The 25,874-nt window shown below is 30.5% G+C and overlaps 1 protein-coding gene across 1 annotated transcript; it reads left to right on the top strand.

The window, feature by feature from the left end:
- Positions 1 to 1,107: 1,107 nt before the first annotated feature.
- LOC148279063 (uncharacterized) lies at positions 1,108 to 25,552 on the top strand (the record flags this gene model as incomplete). Its single annotated transcript, XM_088230495.1, has 4 exons — positions 1,108 to 1,803; positions 18,702 to 18,837; positions 20,724 to 20,891; positions 24,274 to 25,552. Coding segments are annotated over 4 exons (1,161 nt in total), but the record flags the coding sequence as incomplete, so codon positions are not given.
- Positions 25,553 to 25,874: the final 322 nt, after the last annotated feature.

Genomic DNA, 25,874 nt, shown 5'->3' with positions numbered 1-25,874 from the left:
TCGTCAGGAATTTAACTAACTTATAATTACACGCGTTGCATTTTATATAATAAAATATTGTATGAAAGAGACAGAAAATTGAAAGAAAGAGAGAGAAAGAAGATAAAATAAATCATAACGGGAATAGTTTTCTTTCTCTCTCTTTCTTTCAATTGTCTGTCTCTTTCATACAATATTTTATTATATAAAATGCAACGCGTGTAATTATAAGTTAGTTGAATTCCTGACGATGAGGTAGTAACCTCGAAACCGGACGAAGTGTAATTTAAAAAAAAATTAAGTGGTTCATACAAATTTATAAACAAATAAGTGTAAAATGTCATACCACAAAGTGAAAAATGTTTTTGATAACAATAATATAAAATATTATTTCTAGATAAAAATACATTTAAACATTTACAACAAGATATTTTTCAAAAACTTTATTTATGGTGGGAGTAGAGAAATATGACGATAATTTCCGTAGTCTGAATGTGATCCCCTTTTATAAATGGGTCTTACGATTGCAGTTTTAAGAGCATCTGGATAGGTTCCCTTTTAAATACACAAATTTAAAATATGACTTCGGATAGGGCTGATTAGTTGAGAAATAATTTCGAAGTCTCGCGCTCTAATACCATCATCCCCAGGAGCCTTATTGTTACTAAGAGAGCCAATAATATTTTCAATGTCCCGTGGTTTACATTTAGGTATAAACAGTGACACAGAAGGAATTTGCTGCGTTATTTTGAAAAAAAGGGATTGGCATTCATGTCTAAGATTTTTTATATGGTCAATAAACCTCTTACCAAACTCATTTGTAATCTGTTCATTAGATTTGTCTTTTCCAAGATATTTTATTATTTGATTATCATTGTTTGATTTAGATTTACCCATTAATCCATTTTTAATATTTAGTAATCACAGTTAAAATACAATAAAATAGAATTCATCAGTTAGGTATATCTTGATATAAAATCTTGAGTAGCTTTGAAACCGGTCAGTAGAAAAAAATAAAAAATGAGTGATATAAAACAAAGTTGTTTTATATTTCTTTTATTATAATGATTAATCACAAAGTTCGTGCTAAAATATTAATTTAATATTTAATGTTTTATTTTATTCCAGGTTTTGTCAGTTCTTCTTTTGTCAGCTTCAATTCTAGCTGAGCCTCCAGTAAGAAGTAGCTTTTCCGGCTACAACTATGCTCCTCCTCCACCAAGCTACAGTCCACCCAGTACAAACTACGGGGCTCCCAGCACAAACTATAACGCACCCAGTTCTAGTTACTCTACGCCTGGTTCAAGTTACGGAGCACCCAGTTCAAACTACAACGCCCCCAGCTCTAGCTACTCTGCGCCCAGTTCGAGCTACCACGCTCCCAGCTCAAGTTTAAACATTCCCAGCTCGAGCTACAGCTCGCCTAGCTCTAGCTACGGCGCGCCTAGCCAAAGCTACAAATCAGCATCAAGCTACAAAGCACCGAGTAGTACCTACAACGCACCCAGTTCAAACTACATCGCTCCTAGCAACAGCTATAGTGCGCCCAGTTCAAGCTATCACGCTCCCAGCTCAAGTTTTTCTTCTCCAAGCGCTGGTGGAAATCAGGGCTACAACTACAATAAGCCGACGTCCAACTACAACGCGCCCAGTGCAAATTACAACGCACCCAGTTCAACCTACAATGCACCCAGTGCTAGCTACAACGCGCCCAGTTCAAGCTATAACGCACCCAGTTCAAGCTACAATTCACCCAGTTCGGGTTATGGCGCTCCTAGATCTGGACATGGAAATTACGACGACGGACATGATGAAAGCAGTGAGGTTAGTGATTTTAATTTATATTGCCTCATGAATTTAAGTATATCATAATTATTATTTGCTGTTTTGTATATTTTTTTATATTTTCTATATATATCAATGAAACCTGTTGATTATTTTAAAACGTATTTTAAAGAAGGTTCATAGGCCTAAATCTATCATTCAAAATTAATATAATTATTATTTTAGTCAGAAGCCTATCGTGCCCATCTGTCGTATCTGTTGCATACAAATAATGCAAAATATCCAATTTTATCAAGTACAAACATAATCTATCTATACGTTGCGAATCGGTATCCCAGGGCTGCGATTATGAACGGCTATCTTCATCGGTAGATACTGAGACGGTAAAAACTTATATCGATATTTATGTACGAAAGTGTGTATATTTGTGTGAAAATTCAAAGTATCATCGTCGGTAACCGGTAATTAAATATGTCCAGAAAAAAATTGTTAACATAATATTTTTCAAACAGAAAACTTAACTTTACTTTGTAGATAAAATTGAAGATAAATTTTAACATCCTATCAAAATCTCACCAGGCCCCCCATTACAGTGAAAAGTTAACATAGTTATCTGTGACTGTCTATTAAGAATAATTTTTATTTTCGCATGAAAATGAGTATATTTGCATAAACATTTAAAGTATCTTCATCGGCAACCTACAATTGAACATCTTAAAAAGAAAAAATGTATGCATATTCTGCTTTTCATTCAGAAAACTTCATTTTACTTTTTAGATAAAATTAAAAATAATATTAACTTCCCATTGCAATTGGAGCCCAGGGTACGTAATCTGGTGGGAAGTCAAAATATATGATCAATTTTATCAAAAAAGTAAAATTCAGTTTTCTGTATGAAAAATAGAATATGTTTACAATTTTTTTTCTTCTAAACATGCTCAATTACCGATTGCCGACGAAGATACTTTGAATTTTCATACAAATATTCACACTTTCGTACATAAATATCGATATTAGTTTATACCATCTCAGTATATACCGAGTGTATATATATACCGAGTATATACATAACCGAGTATCACACATTCTATCACTTCTTCACAATATTTTAAATAATCCCACTTCGCCTGTTTATCTGAGAGAGCTCATCCAACCTCTTTCACAACACGGACTATCTCTTCGTTCTAGTAACGAGAGAACCCTTTTAATACCCTGTCATCGATCTAATTTTTTTGCCTCCTCTTTCACAGTAGTAGCCGCTCGATTGTGGAATATTCTATCCACTAATGTTAGAGACGCCCCTTCTTTATTTACATTTAGGTCAAGATTGAAATGTCACTATCTAAATATTTAAATTGTTCCTTTATCCTTCTTCTTTCCTTCCCATCCCCTCTCCTCTCTTCATAGTATAGTGTTTTTTTTTATATGTATATTTATTTTTGTTAATCTTTGCTTTTAATTTTTGTATAAAATTGTAAGATTCAATATGTCCATGTATTTATAATTTTCTCAAACTGAACGGTTTGGGTAGATAGAAAGAAATTGCCTTAAGGCATGCCCGCCCTTATATGTTTATTTATTGTACATGTATATAAAGTGTCAAATAAATAAATATATACCGATGAAGATGGCCGTTCATAATCGCGGTCCAGGTATTTTATTCCCGTAAGCTCAAACTGCAAGAACAGATAGTCAAATAAATGATCAATACGAAAAAGTTCAGACTTCAATTAAAACGAATCGGGTTGTGGTCCCGTGGCTAGTGTTGCGGACTCATGGATCATAGGTCCGAGGTTCAAATACCACTCTACCCCAACTTGATTTCTATTTCCTATTAACCCTTTTTACTTATTACCTTACATACTTGGCAATAGTTATTCCCACGTATCAAATATTTATTTATTTTATTTGTTATACATACTTTTATTTGTACATTGGCGGGCTTATTGCCAAATGGCAATTTGTTCCAACCAACCAATATATATTTAGTGTAGGGTATTGTTCCTATAGAACACATCTTTTGAACTTTTTCAAAGATAGTGAATGGAAATTTTATTTATTTATGCATTTCACAACATACATAGTGTTTTGTTCACTTTGCCCAGCTGTATGAAACAATACTTATGATTTACTTGTTATATTACTTTAAAATATTTAATTATTTAATTTGTTTTTAACTGGCCGGCGCCGTGGCGCAGTTTAGCGCAGGTTAGACGGCTATCTGTGAAACTGGCGTCGCGGGTTCGATTCCCGCCAGTTGCAAGAAAAAAATCCAAGAAAGATTTTTTTCTCAATTGGTCTGGGTGTTGTGGTGTATTTTTCATTACCTTCTTCCATATCCCCTCTATCCCACCTGCTGAGAAGCCTCAAAATAGGGGCTTAGCGGGTGTTTCCTTTTTAAAAAAAAGTAAAATGAAAAATAAAAAAAACTTGTATAATTTTCTTTTTTTTTTTTAAATTTCGGGTAGAGGGATTTTTATGGTTTTAAAAAAAATAAATTATCAAGCCAAATATGTTAGTATTATAATTTTTTGTACAGGGCAGATTTGCCGTTTATGTTAGTAAAATAAAATAAACACGTTGGACGTGCAATGCGGTGAGGGATAAATATTTATTAATTAAAAAAATATTTTGAGTTTGTCCAAATTTTTATAGACAAGGACTGGATTCTCTGTTTATATTAACATATTACAACAGAGATGAAGTATATTTAAGATAAGGTAATATGGAAGTCTAGGCATCTACAGGGCTTATGACCTGTCAATGGCTGGTTTAAGTCATTCACCATTCTGCCTATGCTTGAACATCCACATTTCCTCAACTCTTCCATCTGTTGACTTTTGTGAAGTAAAAGAGCTAAAATTTTTATCATGTGGGTGAGATTCATCCGGTTGAACCTATTCACCTACTAGGAAACGCCTAAAAAACATTTTTTAATTTTTGTACTTCTTTTACCAGTTAGTTCATTCAACAATGTTTTGAGTATGTGGTCATAAGCCCTGTAAATGCCTAGACTTTAATTTCACATATTTCAGAGAAGGTAATGTAGAAGTCTAGGCATCTACAAGGCTTATGACCTGTCAATGGCTGGTTTAAGTGGCCACTTTACACACTGTGTAACATTCACCATTCAGCCCATATTTGAACATCCACATTCCTTGAATTTTTTCATCTGTTGATTTTTGTGAAGTTAAAGAGCTGAAGCCTTTATTTATGCGGGTGAGATTCATCTAATTGAATTATTTCACCTACATACTAGGCAACGCCTGAAAATGTTATTTTTTCAATTTCTATACTTCTTCATGGACCAGATAGATGTTCAAATATGGGCAGAATGGTGAATGTTACACTGTGTGTAAAGTGGCCACTTAAACCAGTCATTGACAAGTCATAAGCCCTGTAGATGCCTAGACTTCTATATTAACTTATTTTAAATGTCATTCATCTCTGTTGTAATATGTTAATTAATTTTAAAATAAGTCTCTTTGTATTTGTATATTTCTTACAATATTTATGTCTTAATTTACTTTTTAAATGATTTACGAGACGTAATGTATTATTACTTCATAATTTTATTTTTAACTCATGTGTGGCGATTATGAAACGTAAGTCTACATCACGTAAAATCCATTGAATAGCTCCTATTTTTTAAAATAACCTACTTCTATTTTTTGCAATCCTTGTCTGGACTTTTTTACACCAAAATGATGAAGTGTTTTTTTAATAGATGCACAGGCTATATAAAATTTTTACCTGTTTTGAGTAAAATTTATTTTAATGAATGTGAAAGTTGGCAATACTACAAGAGCTCTTTTAAATTAAATAAGAAAGAGCACGAGAATATAGCATATCAGTCGTGGTATTCTGAATCTTCTCCACCCCTTAAAGAGTGATTAATTTGAAGATTTTTACTTTTTTTTATGTTACAATACTCTGCTGTATATGACATTGGCAGAATTTAAAATGGAATGAACACAATTTTTACTTAATTTTGCATAAATATGCTAAAATTATGTTTTGATTAAGTAACGTCTCGAAATAAGGATCATTTATGATACATGTAATAATTGATAAACTATTGTTGATAAATCCACCTGGTCCATGAAGAAGTATAGAAATTGAAAAAAATAACATTTTCAGGCGTTGCCTAGTATGTACGTGAAATAATTCAATTAGATGAATCTCATCGCATAAATGAAGGTTTAAGCTCTTTAACTTCACAAACATTAACAAATGAAAGAATTGAAGGAATATAGATGTTCAAATATGGGCAGAATGGTGAATGTTACACAGTGTGTAAAGTGGCCACTTAAACTCTCCTTTTTTGTTTTATCGATGTAGGTCTGTTTTTATTTTTTAAATATTTTATTTCTTTTGAATTTTTACACAATTGATGTGAAAGTATGTACAATTATGTATAAAATAAAAAATACACTGACACTCTGGAACGTGCCTGTGGGTCAGTGGAGTGGCTACATCCATAAATAAAAGAAAACATATATTGAATGTACCGTACCTATTGTACAAACATTTTTGTTAACTATGTATTCGTATTTTATATTGGATTAAATAAATTAAAAAATGAATTAAAAAAAAAACAGCTTTTGACAGGTCATAAGCCCTGTAGATGCCTATACTTCTATATTACCTTCTCTTAAATGTTCTTTATCTCTGTTGTAATATGTTAATATAAACAGCTTAAAGCAGTTAAATCCAGTCCTTGTCTACAAATATTTGGACAAACTTAAAATATTGTTCATATAATAATTGTAAATAATTTGGTTTAGTATCTTATATTCAAAATACCTCGACTTATTCTTGTGGTACCGCTATGTTACATCATCGTCTGTAAAGGTACTTTTTAGCACAGCCTTTTAAGGGTTAAAAATATTTTATATTAATTTTGAGGTAACATTTAATAAAATATTACTTTTTTTTATTTTTTAAAGACAAAAGTTTTTAATTCCTTTAAATGTTTCATTTTCGATTATAATTTGTAGTATTGTATGAATGTAGAGGAAGCGAGGTCTGTATGCCAAGATAGAGTGTTATGGCGTTCTATCCTCTCTGCCTACCCCTACGGGGAAACGGCGTGATGATTTGTTGTTGTTGTTGTATAAAATATATTATTTTTTCTCAAAATTTAAATGGCTTAAAATATTTAAATATGATTTTAAATTTAATTATTTGTTCACATAATGGTGCAAAGGGCGCTGGGTTGGTACATCAATTGCAGCGTATCGTGTTATTTTTTATGTTACATGCGAGTAAGATGATCAGTCTTACGCTTCAGGTTCCAGTCCAGGGACTAAGAAATATTCTAGCGTAAAAACACCCTTTAAAATAAATATTTCATATCAACCATGCCAAGAATCGAATTAGCATGGTTCGCAAACGCGCTGACCATTACACTACGAGGCCGCACAAACATTTGTAACCGTCGACGATAGCCGTTTATCTCACACCAACTAAAGAACTTTAAAAAAAAACTAAACAATTAAATGTCAATGAACTTTTTTAACTAGAGTCTTTAAAATTTATTCATAAGCTATCCACTAATACCATTGTAGACACAGAACTAAACCTTGAAAAAAATTGTAATAAATATGGACATAATACAAGAATATCAGAACAATATCACATACAATATTCCAAAACATGACAAGGACAATCGAGACTAATAAATCAGGGACTAAAATTATACAATAAACTATCAGACAAAACTAAATAAAAGACTCAGACAAACTTTTAAAAAGGTGTGAAAAATATTATTATCAACAACAGAGTATGAATCAAAAATTATATATTATTTTTGTAAAGAATTATTTTTTTTATTTATTTTTATTTTTATTTTATTTATTGATTTACACGCCCAATGGGCTTTTACATATTTTAGAAATTACATTTAAGTGCAGCAGTGAAACATGAGTATGTAAATTTGGTTGAAATTAAAGATAACATAAGAAAAGCTAAAAGATACAATAATAAGTAAAAATCAGGAAATGTACCAACATAGGTATATGGTACATAGAAAAATATTTTAAAAAATTACATATGAAAACATACACGCATACATATACATACATATAAATTTATACATTATTAAAGACATAATTATAAATAAATTTCATAAAAGGTGCATGTTTTTTTAAAAATTCTATACAGATCTACTTTTATACATCTAGTAAATGTTATCACAGTAACTCTCCGAAAAAAGAGACTAACTTTTGTGCTTGGAGAGTGACTTACACTGTTGTAGTTTTTTATTAATAAGAGTTTATATAATTTTGAATATACGAGTATATATTGGTCGCAATATAGTAAATATATGCAAGAATCAATACAAAGAACAATGAATAAAGCACTTAAAGTAATATTTAATTTCAATAAATATACTAGAACCACAGATTTATATAGAATAACAAAAATGCTCAATCTAGAGGAATTGATCTACACAGAAAAAATAAAAATGATATTTAAGATGAAAAAGAATAAAATACTGACAAATATATTAAATTTAATTTTAACTACAACATACATAAAATAAATACAAAAGCATCAAATAATTTAACTTGCGAACAACCTAGGACCAACGGAAAAAGAAACAGTTTTTTGTATACGGCAATCAATTTTTACAATTCACTTTCTAATGATCTAAAAAATATAAAAAACATGTACGTACTTAAAAAATACCTAAATAAAACAGTTCTTACAGCCCGTGTGACGAGTGATATGTGATGTTATTTTATTGAATTTTTATTTAAACTATTTTGTTATTATATATAATATCCCCTCATACCACCACTTTTGCTGATTGGGAATATTTTGTACTAATAAAATATGTAATATAAAAGAAGAAAAAAAAACATAGAGGGCCTTACCTATTAGATTTCCTTATACCAGGTTTACACTAAGAAATAACTTTACCCGATTTATTTATTTATAACCGAAATAAAAAAAGCTTACTGATAAAAATATGAATTGCCTGGAATAACAATTCACAGTTTATTTCATGCTTCATTTTTGTCAACAGTCAACACTGATATGTGCGCGTGCGCAGTAACTTTTATAACGACACAAACAAACCTCTAAGTCACATCGCGACTACTGTCAACATAATGGAGAACATAGAGAAAAACGTTAAAAAAAGAAATCGATCTTACCAAAGAAATAACATGCCTCATATTTTCTAAAGAAAAAACATATTTAATTTAAAATTCTTACATATTACATATTTTATTTTTACGAAATATTCCCAATCAGCAAAAGTGCTGAAATGAGGGGATATTATATATAATAACACAATAGTTTAAATAAAAATTTAATAAAATAACATCACATATCACTCGTTACACGGGCTGTAAGAACTGTTTCATTTTGGTGTTTTGAATACGTACATGTTTTGTTTATTTTTTAGATCATTAGAAAGTAAATTGTAAAAATGTATTGCTGTATACAAAAAACTGTTTCTTTTTCTGTTGGTCCTAGGTTGTTCGCAAGTTAAATCATTTGATGCTCTTGTATTTATTTTATGTATGTTGTAGTTAAAATTAAAATTAATATTTGTCTTTATTATTGTATTCTTTTTTATCTTAAGTATCTCTCTCCGAATAATCCTTAAAGGGGTCAGTTCTTTTTTAAAATTCTTTTTGTGCACGAGAAGGTCGTAGGACTTCGAAGTTGTTTAAAATTGAAAAAAAATCTAATGAACTATCCATTTTGAATACCGAAAAATATGACTTTTGACAGATCGCGTGCTTATTCCAGCGTTATACCGCATAATATGTAGATATAAGTTTCTCTGGTCACTATCCCAAGTTTAAACTGAGTTAAACTCTAAGCGAGGTTTATAAGTAATACTTTTTGCTATTACATAACTATTCTACCACTGCTCTCAAGGTTTGCTTATGAATGTTGATAAATCGAAAGTGATGGTTTTTGAAAGGGATGAAAATATAACTAAATGTGAGATCAGCGTGAACGGAGATATTCTGAATCAGGTAGAAGAATTTGTGTATCTGGTAAGTATGTTTACTAGGGACGAAAAGGCCAAGAAAGATATTGAAAGGAGGGTGAATGCCGGGAACAGGGTGAACGCAGGTGATCGCAGGAGGCTAAACTAGCAGTTCACAACGGAGTTCTAGTGCCAACTCTAGTGTATGGGAGTGAAGTATGGAATTGGAAAAATGATGATGAAAATAGGTTGGATGCTGTCGAAATGCGATCCCTCAGGCGAATGTGCGGTAAAACGATGTATGATAGGTGCACAAATGTCGAGATCCGTGAAGAGTGTAAGGCTGAGACATGAATTATTGACAGAATCAAGAAAGGGGTGCTGCGTTGGTTTGGACATGTAGAGCGAATGGACAGCGAGAGAACGGCTAAAAGGATCTACGATGCGAATGTTGATGGATGCAGAAAATGAGGAAGACCGAGAAAGACATGGCACGATCAAGTCAATTAAATACTTGGATGGACATGTCAAAAGTAGGAATAATCGGCATGCGTGCATGAGAAGATGTATGAATGTAGATGAAGCGAGGTCTATAGGAAGGAAAAAATATGATGTACGAAGCCTATGTCAAAAGTAAATTGAGTTACATGATCGCGTTCTGGGGAACTGGTAACAAGACAAACATAACAAGAATACAAAGACAAAAAAATGCGAAATGTTTCTACTAATCTTGCTGAATTTACAGATAGGGTTCTAAACGTAATGGGCAGCCGACATCAGGTCGACGCTCAGTATACAGATTTTAGCAAGGCTTTTGATAAAATCAGTCACAAAATCCTTCTTCACAAATTAAAATGTTATGGCTTTCACGGTAATCTACTACGTTGGATTGAATCTTATTTAAAGTATCGCCTCCAATCAGTTGCACTATTAAACTATCAGTCTTCATTTAAACAATGCTATTCCGGTGTACCCCAGGGATCTCACTTGGGTCCATTATTGTTTATTCTTTATATTAATGATATGGGTAACGTCTTTAAATTTTCCGAATACAAAATATTTGCCGATGACACAAAAATATACAAGAAAGTTACTTCCCTACAAGATTGTCTTGATATGCAAGAAGATCTTGAAAACTTCTCTACTTACTGTGTAAATAATCAGCTCATATTACATCCGCTTAAATGCAAAACAATTACCTTTACGAGAATAAAAAATCCGATAGATTATTCGTATTCTCTATCGGGTACAGTCTTGCACCGTGTCCAAGAAATACGAGATCTAGGTTTAGTTCTGGACTCAAAAATGACATTTCAATCACATATTGATAAAATTATTGAAAAAGCATATAAAATGTTAGGTTTTATTATACGAGTATCTAAGCCTTTTAAAAACGATCTAACAATAAAAAATCTTTATTATAGTTATGTAAGAACCCATCTTGAATTTGCGTCTATCGTTTGGAATCCACAATACATTACTTATATTGACAGGCTGGAGAAAGTACAAAACAAATTTTTAAAACATTTGAATTTCCGATGCTCTCTTATATTTCCAAATCATGACTTATCTGGACGTTTTCACAAACTGATTAACCTCGAAAAAAGGAGAACATTAATGGACCTCACATTCCTCTATAAAATTATTAACAGTCTAGCTGATTCGTCCCAGCTCCTAAATAAAATTCAAATTAACTGTCCATCACGTGCCCTACGAAATCACCCAACCTTTAGAATACCTAGTGTCAATACGAACTATTGCCAGAATTCGTTTTTACACAGATCGTGTTCCACTTTTAACAGCTTTTTTAACCATATAGATATATATCATACAGGATTACAATTATTTAAAAATAGTGTATTGAAAACTTTTGAATAAAACTCCGGTTGGTCCCTTTTCTCTTATATCACTCAAATTACATACATTCATATTATTATTATAAATTAAATTTCTGTTTTGAAATTTTGTATTACTTCTAAAATCGCTTTAATGAAATTTTATCGACTTCTCTTGGTTTAAAATCTTCTCCTTATATTGCTTTTTCAAATTTTAAATGATTACTTGCCATACTTGTTATTCCTTCTTTATTTTTTCTTTTTCCTCTGCTGCCATTGGCATGTTTTTATACTTGTTATACTTTTAAACTACTTTTAATTACTTATATTATATATGTTAATAAAATCAATATATTGCTGCTCTTACTATAATGTGTCATTAATTTTGAAGATGTTTTTTAAATTGACCTAAATTTAAATTTACTGTCTTATATTTCACTTAAAGATTCTTCTCATCGTTTCTTTGAATCCCTTAAAATAAATATGTGTTTATGTTTTTCCTTTTTTTTAAAAAAAATGTTATTACTATTTTATTTTATTTTTACATCTGAGTATGTTTTTCATTCTTTATTTCCATTCTTAATTCTTAATTACTCATTATTATCAGTCTTCATTTAAACAATGCTATTCCGGTGTACCCCAGGGATCTCACTTGGGTCCATTATTGTTTATTCTTTATATTAATGATATGGGTAACGTCTTTAAATTTTCCGAATACAAAATATTTGCCGATGACACAAAAATATACAAGAAAGTTACTTCCCTACAAGATTGTCTTGATATGCAAGAAGATCTTGAAAACTTCTCTACTTACTGTGTAAATAATCAGCTCATATTACATCCGCTTAAATGCAAAACAATTACCTTTACGAGAATAAAAAATCCGATAGATTATTCGTATTCTCTATCGGGTACAGTCTTGCACCGTGTCCAAGAAATACGAGATCTAGGTTTAGTTCTGGACTCAAAAATGACATTTCAATCACATATTGATAAAATTATTGAAAAAGCATATAAAATGTTAGGTTTTATTATACGAGTATCTAAGCCTTTTAAAAACGATCTAACAATAAAAAATCTTTATTATAGTTATGTAAGAACCCATCTTGAATTTGCGTCTATCGTTTGGAATCCACAATACATTACTTATATTGACAGGCTGGAGAAAGTACAAAACAAATTTTTAAAACATTTGAATTTCCGATGCTCTCTTATATTTCCAAATCATGACTTATCTGGACGTTTTCACAAACTGATTAACCTCGAAAAAAGGAGAACATTAATGGACCTCACATTCCTCTATAAAATTATTAACAGTCTAGCTGATTCGTCCCAGCTCCTAAATAAAATTCAAATTAACTGTCCATCACGTGCCCTACGAAATCACCCAACCTTTAGAATACCTAGTGTCAATACGAACTATTGCCAGAATTCGTTTTTACACAGATCGTGTTCCACTTTTAACAGCTTTTTTAACCATATAGATATATATCATACAGGATTACAATTATTTAAAAATAGTGTATTGAAAACTTTTGAATAAAACTCCGGTTGGTCCCTTTTCTCTTATATCACTCAAATTACATACATTCATATTATTATTATAAATTAAATTTCTGTTTTGAAATTTTGTATTACTTCTAAAATCGCTTTAATGAAATTTTATCGACTTCTCTTGGTTTAAAATCTTCTCCTTATATTGCTTTTTCAAATTTTAAATGATTACTTGCCATACTTGTTATTCCTTCTTTATTTTTTCTTTTTCCTCTGCTGCCATTGGCATGTTTTTATACTTGTTATACTTTTAAACTACTTTTAATTACTTATATTATATATGTTAATAAAATCAATATATTGCTGCTCTTACTATAATGTGTCATTAATTTTGAAGATGTTTTTTAAATTGACCTAAATTTAAATTTACTGTCTTATATTTCACTTAAAGATTCTTCTCATCGTTTCTTTGAATCCCTTAAAATAAATATGTGTTTATGTTTTTCCTTTTTTTTAAAAAAAATGTTATTACTATTTTATTTTATTTTTACATCTGAGTATGTTTTTCATTCTTTATTTCCATTCTTAATTCTTAATTACTCTTACAAGTTTTCTTCATTTTTAATATTATTTCCATTTGTAAATACTCACTACAAACTACAAACCTTAAAATATATTTTTTTTTCACTTAAATTTAAATTTTTAAACAACTTTCATTTATGTTTTCTTTTTCCTTCTCTTTTTTATACTTTCATAATTAACATTAGATTTAATTGCTTTTTAATATGGAAACTTCACTGGTCCATTAGAATTAAGTCCAATTGTGTAAAATATTAAACTTTGTAACTGTACTGTATGTTTCCTGAATAAAAGAAAATAAAAAATAAAAAAAAATAAATAAAATAAAATAAAATTCTTAAACTAACATACAACCTACCCTACCTGACCTCTACGACTGAACTGTACAAAAAAAACACACCAGTTTGACATAAACTACTTGACTAAAATTGAGACCTTAAAAATTGTGCACAAAATAACACTGGGAAACATACAAGACGACGACATAATATTAGTCAAAAATGCTGACATACACAAATATAACACCAGACAACAACAACACTATCATATTGAAAAAGCAAAGACAAACACAGGACAGTCAAAAATACTACATAATGGACTTACACACTACAACGACTTACCTTACTACTTGAAAATTTTTACTGGAGACAAATTTAAAATCAATCTGAAAAAGCACATGATGACTGAACTAACTAGACTAGACGAGATATAAAATGACTATACAATATTAAATTTCTAATGTAACCCTAACGGGTTTTTTAAAATTGTAAATAAATAAAAATATAAAAATATGCCAAGATAGAGTGTTATGGCTTCTATCCTCTCTGCCTACCCCTACGGGGAAACGGCGTGATGGTTTGTTGTTGTTGTTGTTGTTGTTCTCAAGCTTAACTTTATTCCCGATTTATAAGTAAGGCCCATTAAATATAAAGAAAAAAACACAAAATAAAAATAATAATAATAACTAATGTTAATTAGTATGAATGTATAAGTAAAATGAGTGTATTAATCCGTAAAGTTAACTCAATAAATTTAAGAAAAATGTTTTTTTAACGCCACTTAACCAACCAATAACAGGACACAAGCTTTGTAAATGCCTAGACTTCCATATTCCCATTTCATTCCCAATCTATGTTGTAATATATTTATTTTATTTCTCTAATTACCGTGTTTCCCGACATTATTAACCTTAGGAATAGGTCGCAATAATTTCATGGGAAAGCGATTAGTGAAGATATGTTTAGAGCAAGGTTATACGCATTGTTCTTCCATTAGTCATTATTGTTAATTTTCATACTGCTAACATTTTCGAATTACATTTAACGATCCAATAATAAATGTTAATCATTTTTTAAATCGTATTGAAGGAAAACACATTAAGTAATGTACTTCGTTCGTTATGAATTTAACAGAGATGATGCTGTTAGAAATTTGAATGTCTAGGCCAGCTGTAAAGTGGGTTAGACATCGATCTATTAACGATAGATGCGTCCTATAGTTCTTAAAATTTAGCTTGATTAAAATGACAGCTACCAAACTAATGACAATAGTGATGGAAATCAATGATCACTGATTATGTACCGATCAAATCTATTTTATAAGTTTTTTCATGCAAACATGAAACTCTGCATCCAAAATTGATATAAAAACGCAAAAAAGTCTATTATAGTGTGTTTAAGACAATTCAAATGAATTATTTTTTTTATTTGATCAATTTGACAGTTTATTACATTGGGAACGGCCAAAATGTTCATGAATTATTTTTACGATTATTTTATTAAATCATTTGCCGAGTTTTTTATATTTTTATTTTATTTTTTATTTATAAATCATATGACACAGGGTATTTTACAAGTATAATACGTTGTATTACATTCCCAGAAGTTACAACAACTGAATTCGGGACACAAATTTATTAACATTAAGAAAATAACACATATTGAGAACAACAAAGAAACAAAGCAAGTTTAGCACCTTTATCACTAAATATAGCACAACAATATATACGCCTAAAATCTTTTCTGACACAAGCAGAATAAATATATATAATAAGAATAAAAAAAGTAGTGAATCTACTTAGGGAGATAAGGTCATTAACATCGCATGTCATGCAGATGATGCTGCCATAGTGGTGATGAGAACATATCCATCTAAGTTAGTAAACATCTGGATGCCTAAGAAATGTCATATAGTACAATGAACACATGATTATTGGAAACATAATTCGGATATACAAAACGTGTATCAGACCAAATCATGGTGTATACAACAGAGGCGAGGATAGATAGAAAGAAAATAAAAAAACGAAAAACCTAGTAGAAAAACTAAATAGAAAAATTAAATAGAAAAACCAAATAACTGCTCAGAACGTCAGAGATGAAAGTACTAAAGGCAATCGCAGGGAAACCCAAAAGAGGCAGAATCTAGAGTCAAGAAGTTAGACGGATTTGCGATACCCACTGCTTGGTAAATGGATTATGGAGAGATTACGTCAATAATTCCATTAATGGTCAGCTCCGAAATCCCCTATACCATTGCCCACGAAATCCCGGCCGTTTGCCGTCTGCCCGGAATACACCACCAAGGAGAGGGAAGAACAGTGAAACTCGGTCTCAGGAGTTAGCTTTTAGCTGATACCAAATCAATCGATCTTAGCCGAGAAGAAGAAGAAGATTAAACATTCAGAAATAGTTTTCACTCAGACCTTCCAAGAAAAGGTTTAGGTAGAAGTTTGTTAATTTGTATACCAGGGCCTGTATTACAATGGGAAGTTTGCGTTTATCTTCTATTGTATCTAATTTATTTATTTATGACAAAATCAATAGTTTTACTTAACATACTACATTACATTAAAAATATTATATAATTTCATATTATAATATGATCAATATTGTAAAATATTATTGGTACAAAATATTTCCAATCAGTGCTTGTATTGGGGATATAATATACATTATGACACTATTCAAAGTAAATAAAATATCATCACATATCAGTCTTAACATGGGCTGTAAAAACAGTTTTTTTTTTGTGTTTTTTTAAGTATTTTAATGTTTTGTATATCTTTTAAGTTATTTGAAAGTTAACTGTAAAACTTTATCTAAAAACATAATAAATAATTGTTTTCTTATAATATGTTCAATCGCGGGTTACCGACGGAGATACTTTACATTTACATATAAATATACACACCTTCGTACATAAATATCAATTTTACTTTACACCTTTTCGATAAGTACCTATCGATGAAGATAGCGTTTTTTTTAAAGCAAAGTCTGGAGGATATTGTTTTTTTCATACCCCCGCCGAAGTGCGCATATTTTCGTACGCGGTGTTATAATAAATAAATATGAATTTATTTAATTTTATAAGACGCTGATTTTCATAAAACGTGATAAAATATTACGCTATTCAGCTTTAAGAATCTCTTTTAAATTACAGTTTTGACCTCTGACAAATTCTAAGAAATGCTTATTAATATGCAAGCCACATATATTAAGTACCTAAATAGTATAAATAGAATAATCCTTTGCAGGACATGATCCTCTTGTAGATAATAACGTAATTCAAAGGATCATGAACTCTGTTTTACGGAAGATGAGTGAACTTGTGGGTTTAATAGCGTTTTCAACCTTAAACTTAAAGGTTATTATGAGTTTACGCCACAATATACAGCCAAGAAAAAATGCATTTAATAACCCATAATATTGTAAACCTTCTTGTTTGAATATTAAGATAAGACTACGTGTCTTGGAGTATAATAACATTTTTTTTAATGCTGTAGCTACACATTTACACAATTACTTATTAAAATTCAAAAAAGACTCATAAAAGTTATTCTCAAGGTACCAAAAAGAACCTCATTTAAAGAAGTTTTTAAAGCTTTTGATGTGCCTGAAATATGTCTTATAAACGCTTAAAATATTATGTTAGCCAGAATGGGAGATATACATCGTCGAAATAATATTATTGTTATGTTTGTGATTCTATATAATATTTTTGATGGTATACTCATGTGTCTGTGTCAACTTATTGCTAGTTCCATCTCAACACAGGACTTTTAGTCCCATGGAATTGGGAATTATGTCTCAAATAATGTGTATTAAGTAAATTAATAAACGGTCAATATTCCTCCATTTTGGACATAGATGCAAGGATTTTTTTTCTGCTGAATAGTTTTAATATGCTTCCACATAAAAATAAGTAAACTGATTTCAAAAAATTTAAAAACAGAAATTAAAATCTGGATGAAGAAAACTGAGACAAAATATTTTATTTTTAAATTGATTGACGCGTGAAATATCGTCGGTTCACAAAATCAACGTTTTCCAGGAGACAGAAAAAACTGTTCGTGAAATCAATTTCAAGCTACAGAACGTGGCTTGGTGGGATTTAAGATTTAGTAAAAATATAAGAAGATATTTTTTTTTTAAATTGTAAAAATGTATAATTATACTATGAAAATACTATTAAAAAATATATATTTATTCTGATCACTGAGGATCATATCTCAAAACATTGGTTTTGCAAATAGCTGACTTTTTGCTTGTGAGGGCAGTATACATAATCTGTGCAGTCCTGACGCATTATTGATAAGAATGTATGTGATTTAGTTACTGACAGCGTGTGTACTATATTAGTGCGTATAAAACAGTTTGTTAACTAAAACAATAACAGACTAAGTGTTTCGAAAACCTTTTCATTTTTATTATTTTACTTTTTAACTTTTTATATTTTTTATTTGCACCACAACAGGCCAGGAGGCCCAATTACAATGGTGAATTATTAGCACAGAAAACTTAGGCTTTAAAAAAATAGATTAATTTTTTTGTTTTCTCACCGGGAATCGAACCCAGAACGTTTCTTGTGTGAGTCGAACGTCTTAACCACTACACCACGGAGGCTGTTTTTTATCGTTGTTCATTTGCTCTACATCTCCAAACCAGCGCAGCACTCATGTCTTGGTTTTGTAGATAATGCTTGTCTCAGCCTTGCGTGCAAATCGAATCGACATTTTTCAATACATTTTTAAAAACTCATGAAAATAGTGGTAATTATATTTTTTCTACTTTCAGCCCAAATCCTATGAATTTGGATACGCAGTAAAGGATCCCTATACCGGAAACGACTATGGGCGTAAGGAAATGTCCGACGGAAATACTGTCAAAGGAGAATACAGGGTGCAGCTTCCGGATGGAAGGACGCAGATTGGTAAGAATCAATATATGTTTAACCTTTCCCGTACTATCCTAAAAACTTTCGCGCATTACTGTGCTGTGTAGTCACTACACATGCAAAAAATGAGAGATTTTTAATCGCAAAACTGTAATATTCATCGGCAATTGCTTCAATTATTTATGGTTAAAATAAAAAATTATGGTATTTTTAATCTAATTGCTAAAGACTAAAAAAAAACTGCCTGTCTCGCTCCCAAAAATACCCGTATTATCGAGAGTGAGATGTAAAGAGTGTGCGGAGACAATAATATGTTAGGATTACTCTTCTACTACAAGCGCAACATGCGACACATTGGTAAACTTTCTACTGTATTGAGGATATCTCCGATTTTTGACAAAACGCTTTTTATGTTTCCAATAAGCATTAATTATTTACTCCTTAGTTTTAGAAAATTATATTTATTTCAGTGCTTGAAATATGTTTACTTGAATAGGGAATTGTTAAGTTATAATTTAAATCGTATTAGTGGTAGATCTGATAGTGTACTGTCAGTTCTAGGATGCATAACTAAGTTCGCACAGAGGAACTCTTTGCATGTTGGTCCAAGATCCTTCACCAGAATATTTCATAGTCCCTGTCTATTTATAAGTCTTTTTTTGTATTCAACTATAAAATTCTGCATATTTATTTATTTATACATCAACGGTTCAAAGAACCCGTTACAAAAGTAATAATTTACAGAAATAATCACAGCAATGCACAATAATCATGTAGTACATAGTATGAAATAATAGAATAATGAAAACTAAAAAATTTAGTGAACAAAAAACAAAAAACAAAAAGTAAAAAAGAAACATAACATCTCTTAATAAAATATAACAATAACCATTAGAAAATCTTATGTTCTAAATACAACACAGTAAAGTTGAGTAGAATTTGTCTATGTACTTGTAATTTTCTTAAACTGAACGGTTTGAGTAGGTAGGATGAAATTGCCTTAAGGCAATATGCCTGCCCTTATATGTATATATATATTTTTATATATTTCCTTTTTTTATTTAATTTATTTTTATTTTATTTAGAAACAAATATAAGTATATTACTACTAAATACAATTTTTATATACACTCTCTATAAATATATTTATATAACGTTAACGTTTCCCATTACGTAAAAGAAAAAACTATTTTTGTGTGGGGATGTGGAGTGACGTCTTACAATAGTTAGTTTTTTTTTTCAATTATTAATATGTTTAGGATAACGTATAAATTACACAAAATATATATAAACGGTGTGTTTAATCAGTGGTGCTACATAAAGAAGAATTATAAATGTAACGTTTCACTTCTTTCTTAAATATATTGTATTCCTGACTGCACTTTTTATTTTCTTAGTTCATTTCATTCAAGAAAAATATTCCTATCTAAGTATAATGATGATGTGCTGTAATTGTTTTTAATTTGGGAATTAAGATATTACCACCTGTTCTAGGTCGCGTACTTACATTTTGTGACGTAAAAACAATACTCTTTATTTTCTTTTAATGTTATTTGAAGCAAACAATAATTTTTGTATCAATATTATAGAAAATTTATCTAAAACCTTAATTTTTTAAATAATAAAACAGTGGAAAAAGTAGACGGTTTCTTAAAAATATCTTTTAAAATTAATTTCTGTATTTTTTTGACCAGTAAAATTTAACAATTTATTCATTCATTTAATACTTCATAAATTGTTTATGTTTATAATGAGTTAAATAAATGAACAAAATAATTGGGAAATAAGAAAGCGAAAAATAAAAAATAAATGTAAAGCAAAAATTATTTAGCTAATGTTAGATAATTGATTTAGGAAAAAAATCGAAAGCAAATGAAAAGTCAATTTGGAAAAAAAAACACTGATCTTCTTCTTCGTTTTAGTTACATACCACGCCGATTGGAAGACTGGCTTCCACGCCGACGTCAGGTATGAAGGGGAGGCCAAGTACCCTGAGACGTACAAGGTGTACGGGGGTGGAAACAACCAAGCTGCCAACCCCAGCGCTTCGTACGGCGCGCCTGCAGCATCTTCGGGGAACTATAACCAAGGTAACATTTTGCAGACTAGGGGAAGGCGGTCTGAGATGGTTTTTTTTGTGAAAATGTTATTCACTCGTAATTTATTGTGTGGAAACGCTGCAAGTATTTACTCTATTTTTGTGCTGCAGCAGAGAGTTGTTCTAGCAATTAACAATGTGAATCCTAGAGAATCTTTTTAGAGATATGTTTAAAGAAATAAATATATCGACAGTCACATGTCAATATATTTAAAAACGTAATCTTTGTACATGAGAATATTGATGAATTTGAGAAAAACAGAGATTTCCATAGTTCAACACCAGAATAAAGATATGCTTATGTGCCTGCTAATAGACTTCATTTATAAAAAAAATATTTTGCCTCAAATTGCAAACGATTCTAGAACAACGTAATTTTTGAAATTCAGGCTCTGTCAACAAAAAAAATTAAAATGTTGTCCAACACAAGCTGTTTAGAAAGAGTTACTATAGAGTCGAATAATATTTGTAGGACAAGACAGCTTGGTTTTAAATTCGTGTTTATTGATTTAAATCAGGGCGTTGATTGGAATTGATTCGTTTTTTAGGTTTAATTAACTAATTGTTAAATTGTACAATGTGGTTGTAATAATTTATTGACGGTTAAAAGTGATTCAATAAATCCTATGTAAATAATATACTTTACTTAACTAAATTATTTGCCATTAAGGCCTTAGCATTTTCTTTAGAGTTGTTTAGAGGAAACATACAGTGATTTCAGAAAAATATATGTTTAAATATATTTTTTTACTTTTTTTTTATTTTAAAAAATTAATATAGTAACATTAGTGAGATTTGTTTTTTTTCTAATACAATCTACTTTAATGTAATAAGTTAATATTATTAATATTATAATAGTGACTTACACTGTTATAGTTATTCGGTATTTGAAGTTACATAGGATTCTGGAAAAAGATGCATTGTTTTTATTATGTGTGTATGATATACAAACATGAAACAGTGGAAAGCTTCATCAGTAAGGGAATTGTGTACAAAAAATGTTTTTTTACGCGCGGTAAAAATAATAGTACTAAATTATACGGCAAAGTTTCTTGAAAATGTACGTAAAAAAATAAATCTATATTTTTTTAAAAACGACCTACTTTGAACGACGTCACTAGTTTATATGAATCAACCAATGCTAAGAGAGTTTTTTTTTATTTTTTTTTTATTTTATTAGGTAATTCAACAAAGATACATACTAGAAAACATACAATTTAAAGCATTCGTCGAAATAATTTAACATGCATATATATCTTCAATTATAGAATTACACAAAATAGATTTATACGTTAAGTTGAAATACATATTTTTTAATATTTTTGTTTATACAGGATACAATGCAATAAAAAATAAGTTGTACGTGTGTACTTATTGAATAAGATTTATTCCAAAGAGATTATTCGCAAAAGCTGAGAGAGTATAATGAAAAATGTCTATTTTAGTTGTGAAAGATTTCCGGTTTTCTTATCGTCAACAGACCAATCGGCAGAACTGACCGAGAAGAAGCGGAGGAGAACTCGAAGTGTCACAAGCGGAGTAGTTTTAGAAATACAAAACTTAAAAAATCGTCACAAAAAAAAATTATCTTCGATAAATAATAAAACCAAAAAAAATATTGCAGCCGTGTGGTACGTTAAGGGGTACACATTTGAATTTTCTCAAGCAGTTGTGGGCTATCTTAGTTATTATTGACTATTTTGTAAAGGAAAACGGTATTAGTGGTTCATCTAGATTGCGAGATATCCATTTTGTGATGTACTGCAGCTTCTTCATAGTTATTAAAATGTACATTTGGTCAATAGTTTAGGTGCTTCAAAATTATTTTTTTAATCCTTTTAATTGTTAAAATGTATTTGGGATATTGGGGACACCGGAATGTGGAGCAATGTTCAAAGATAATAAAAAACGAAATAAAAATATTACGTTGCATAATTAAGCATACGACTTTACAAACATAAGCAGAAGAAAATAGAAAAGTACTTAGGGACACCAGGAATTAAAAAATAAACTTTTAGCTTTTTAATTTCGATGTGTTCTCCACTTTTATTTTCCCTTTTTATCAATCCAAAAACAAAATACCTCCCCTGTTCGTACCATTTATATGCCGATGATTTGCAATTGTATATTCATTTCGAACCCGTCGACATTGTTGAAACACATGTTGAGACACAGAGTAATGTCACTTGAGCTCTAGCATATCTTTTCATAGACAAAACAACATGGACTTCTCATAAATCCAACAAAAACCCAATTTGTACTTGTTGGTAGCAAAAAAATGTATTCGAAAGTTAATTTTTTCCACACTTCCTCTTTTCAAAATAGTTGTTGAAGAAATTCCATTCATGACTTCAGTCAAAAACTTAGGTATTATCATTCAAAAGCATTTAAGGTGGCACGATCAGGTTAACGAAGTTAGTGGTAAACTTTATAGCAGTTTGCACTCACTTTAATGATTACAGAATTCCTTGCCAATTAATGTCAAGCAAACATTTGTCCAGAGCTTACTTCGTCCACTCCTTGACTATGCAGATGTATGTTATCCAGATGCTAACTCTAAATTACTTGAAAAGGTAGAACGATTGCAGTATGTCTGAATACGTTATATCTTTGATCTTCGTAAATTCGATCACATAACCGAATATCGCACTCAACTACACTGACTCAGTATCAGGCATAGAAGAAACATTTACAAACTATCACTTCTTCTTAATATTTTAAATAATCCCACTTCGCCTATTTATCTGAGAGAGCTCTTCCAATCTCTATCACAACACGGACTATCTCTTCGTTCTAGTAACGAGAGAACCCTTTAAATACCCTTTCATCGCTCTAATTTGCTTGCCTCCTCTTTCACAGTAGTATCTGCTCGATTGTGGAATAATCTACCATCTAATTTTAGAGACGCCCCTTTTTTATTTACATTGAAGTCAAGATTGTAATGTCACCATCTAAATATTTAAACTTTTCCTTTATCCTTCTAATTTCTTCCCCATCCCCTCTTCTCTTTTCATAGTATAGTGTTATTTTAGTTTATTCATAGTACGGCGTTAATGTTTTTTATATATATTTCTATTTTGTATATCTCTGTTTTTAATTTTATTAAAATTGTAAGATTCAATATGTCCATTTACTTTTCTCAAACTGAACGGTTTTGGTAGGTAGGAAGAAATTGCCTTAAGGCAATATGCCCGCCCTTATATGTTTATAAATTTTTTATGTATTTATATCACTTTATAGTGTTAAATAATAAATAAAAAAACCTCCCTCTTTGAAATAAAACCTCTTTGTTCGGGAAATAAATGTTCCCTATAAACAAATTTTGCGTGAATTGATTAAATCTTAAATGGTTCAAAATATTACTTTCGTTTCAGGATCATACTCTGCGCCATCCGCCAATCAATTCACAGCCCCCGACTACAACAGCGGAAGCTTTTCCACCCCCTCTTCCGGTGGAAAGTACGACTCCTACTCCGCTTCCGGTAGCCAGTTCAAAACCCCGTCTTCAACCTATGGCACCCCTGAATTTCACTAGAATTTCACTAGAATTAATACTAATTTAATTTAAATAAAACGTACAATTAATAATAAAATAGTGGCTAACCTTATTGAAAATATGTAGTCTTTTAATTTTTTACATCATTGTACTATTGCTATAAATTTTATGAAATGTGTTGATAAAATTCAGTTTGATTAAACTGAAAAAAACCTAATAATTCATATCAACTGAAAAAACTTTTGTGTATATCAAACGCCTTTTATAAAGGATTTAATATAGATTAAAATTTAATTAGAATGTGATTTGTAAAACTTTTGAGCAGGGGTGCACTCGCAAAATATGCAGTGCCAGAATGTTTTTTTTTTTACGCACTGTAGTCAAATATTGCGGTTAGGTCGGCCAGTCTGTGGTGCGATTCTGAACCGTTTTCGTGGCTGTAGAAAACACCTTTATCTCGTGTATTTACATACAAAATACACGAGATAAAAGCGTTTTCTACGGCCGCGAGAACATTTAGAATATTATCCCTGGGCGTGCAACTTACTTACGTTTCTTTCATCTTTTAAAAGTAACGTTGTAAATAATGGCTTGAGTTGCCATTGTCTGCATTATTTAAGGATAAAGAAATAAAATAAAAACATTTCAAATGTTGGTATTGGCGATTAGCGACATTGTATTTTAGAATGAGTTTTAATTTTTATAATTCTTGAAATGGTACATATATAAACATATTTTAACTAACATTAACTATTCAAAACATTCTACAATATTGTGATCAACTAGTCTTGGAACCATTCTGTAAAATTTTACTACGCTTGCAAAAGGTTACAGTATTTGTTTTCAGATTAAATAAAAATAAGAACGCCGAGCATTTTTAACCTTTACATGAATTTTTGCCCGTTGGAGTTTTTTTAAAAATCTTTAGTAAATTTTATTTTCCTAAAATCAGTGCACCCCTGCTTTTAAGTGTGTCTTACCTAATCACATACTAAATAGTACTAATAATATCATCATCATAATCATTTTCCTTTCCGCACCCAGTGGTTCATAGGGCACTGCATTGGTAAAATAAATGCAGTGTATTTCGATCATCTATTTCATGATGGTAAGATGATCAATCGTTCGCTTCAAGTGCCAGTCCTGAAACAATAAAATAGCGAAGTTCAAACATTCTTTAAAATCAATTTATCGTGTCCCCTTTGGACTAAGCAGTTTTTACCAGGCCATGGTAAATTTAATTAAAAATTATTTGTTTTTAATATTGTTGACTCCCCTTCATGCTGCTGCGGATATCCTAACCAATCTTCTGAACACATCCTGTGCTCTTGTCCCTTTCCCCTTCTTTATGATTACCGAATGGAGCTTCTCGCTAACTATCCTTGGCTCTGTTATAGGTCCTGTCGGATATACAGAGTGGCTTCCAAAAAGAATGTCAATGCTTTTAAAAAGTAGTGTAATCATTTCGGCGAATTGATC

This window comes from Micrasema longulum, unplaced genomic scaffold (genome assembly GCF_059751315.1).
Source record: "Micrasema longulum isolate JH-2025_06_02 unplaced genomic scaffold, ASM5975131v1 h1tg000773l, whole genome shotgun sequence".
In the NCBI taxonomy this organism is placed as follows: Eukaryota; Metazoa; Arthropoda; class Insecta; order Trichoptera; family Brachycentridae; genus Micrasema; species Micrasema longulum.
The sequence above is the reverse complement of the archived record's forward strand: the minus strand, read 5'-3'. Positions and strand labels throughout refer to the sequence as shown.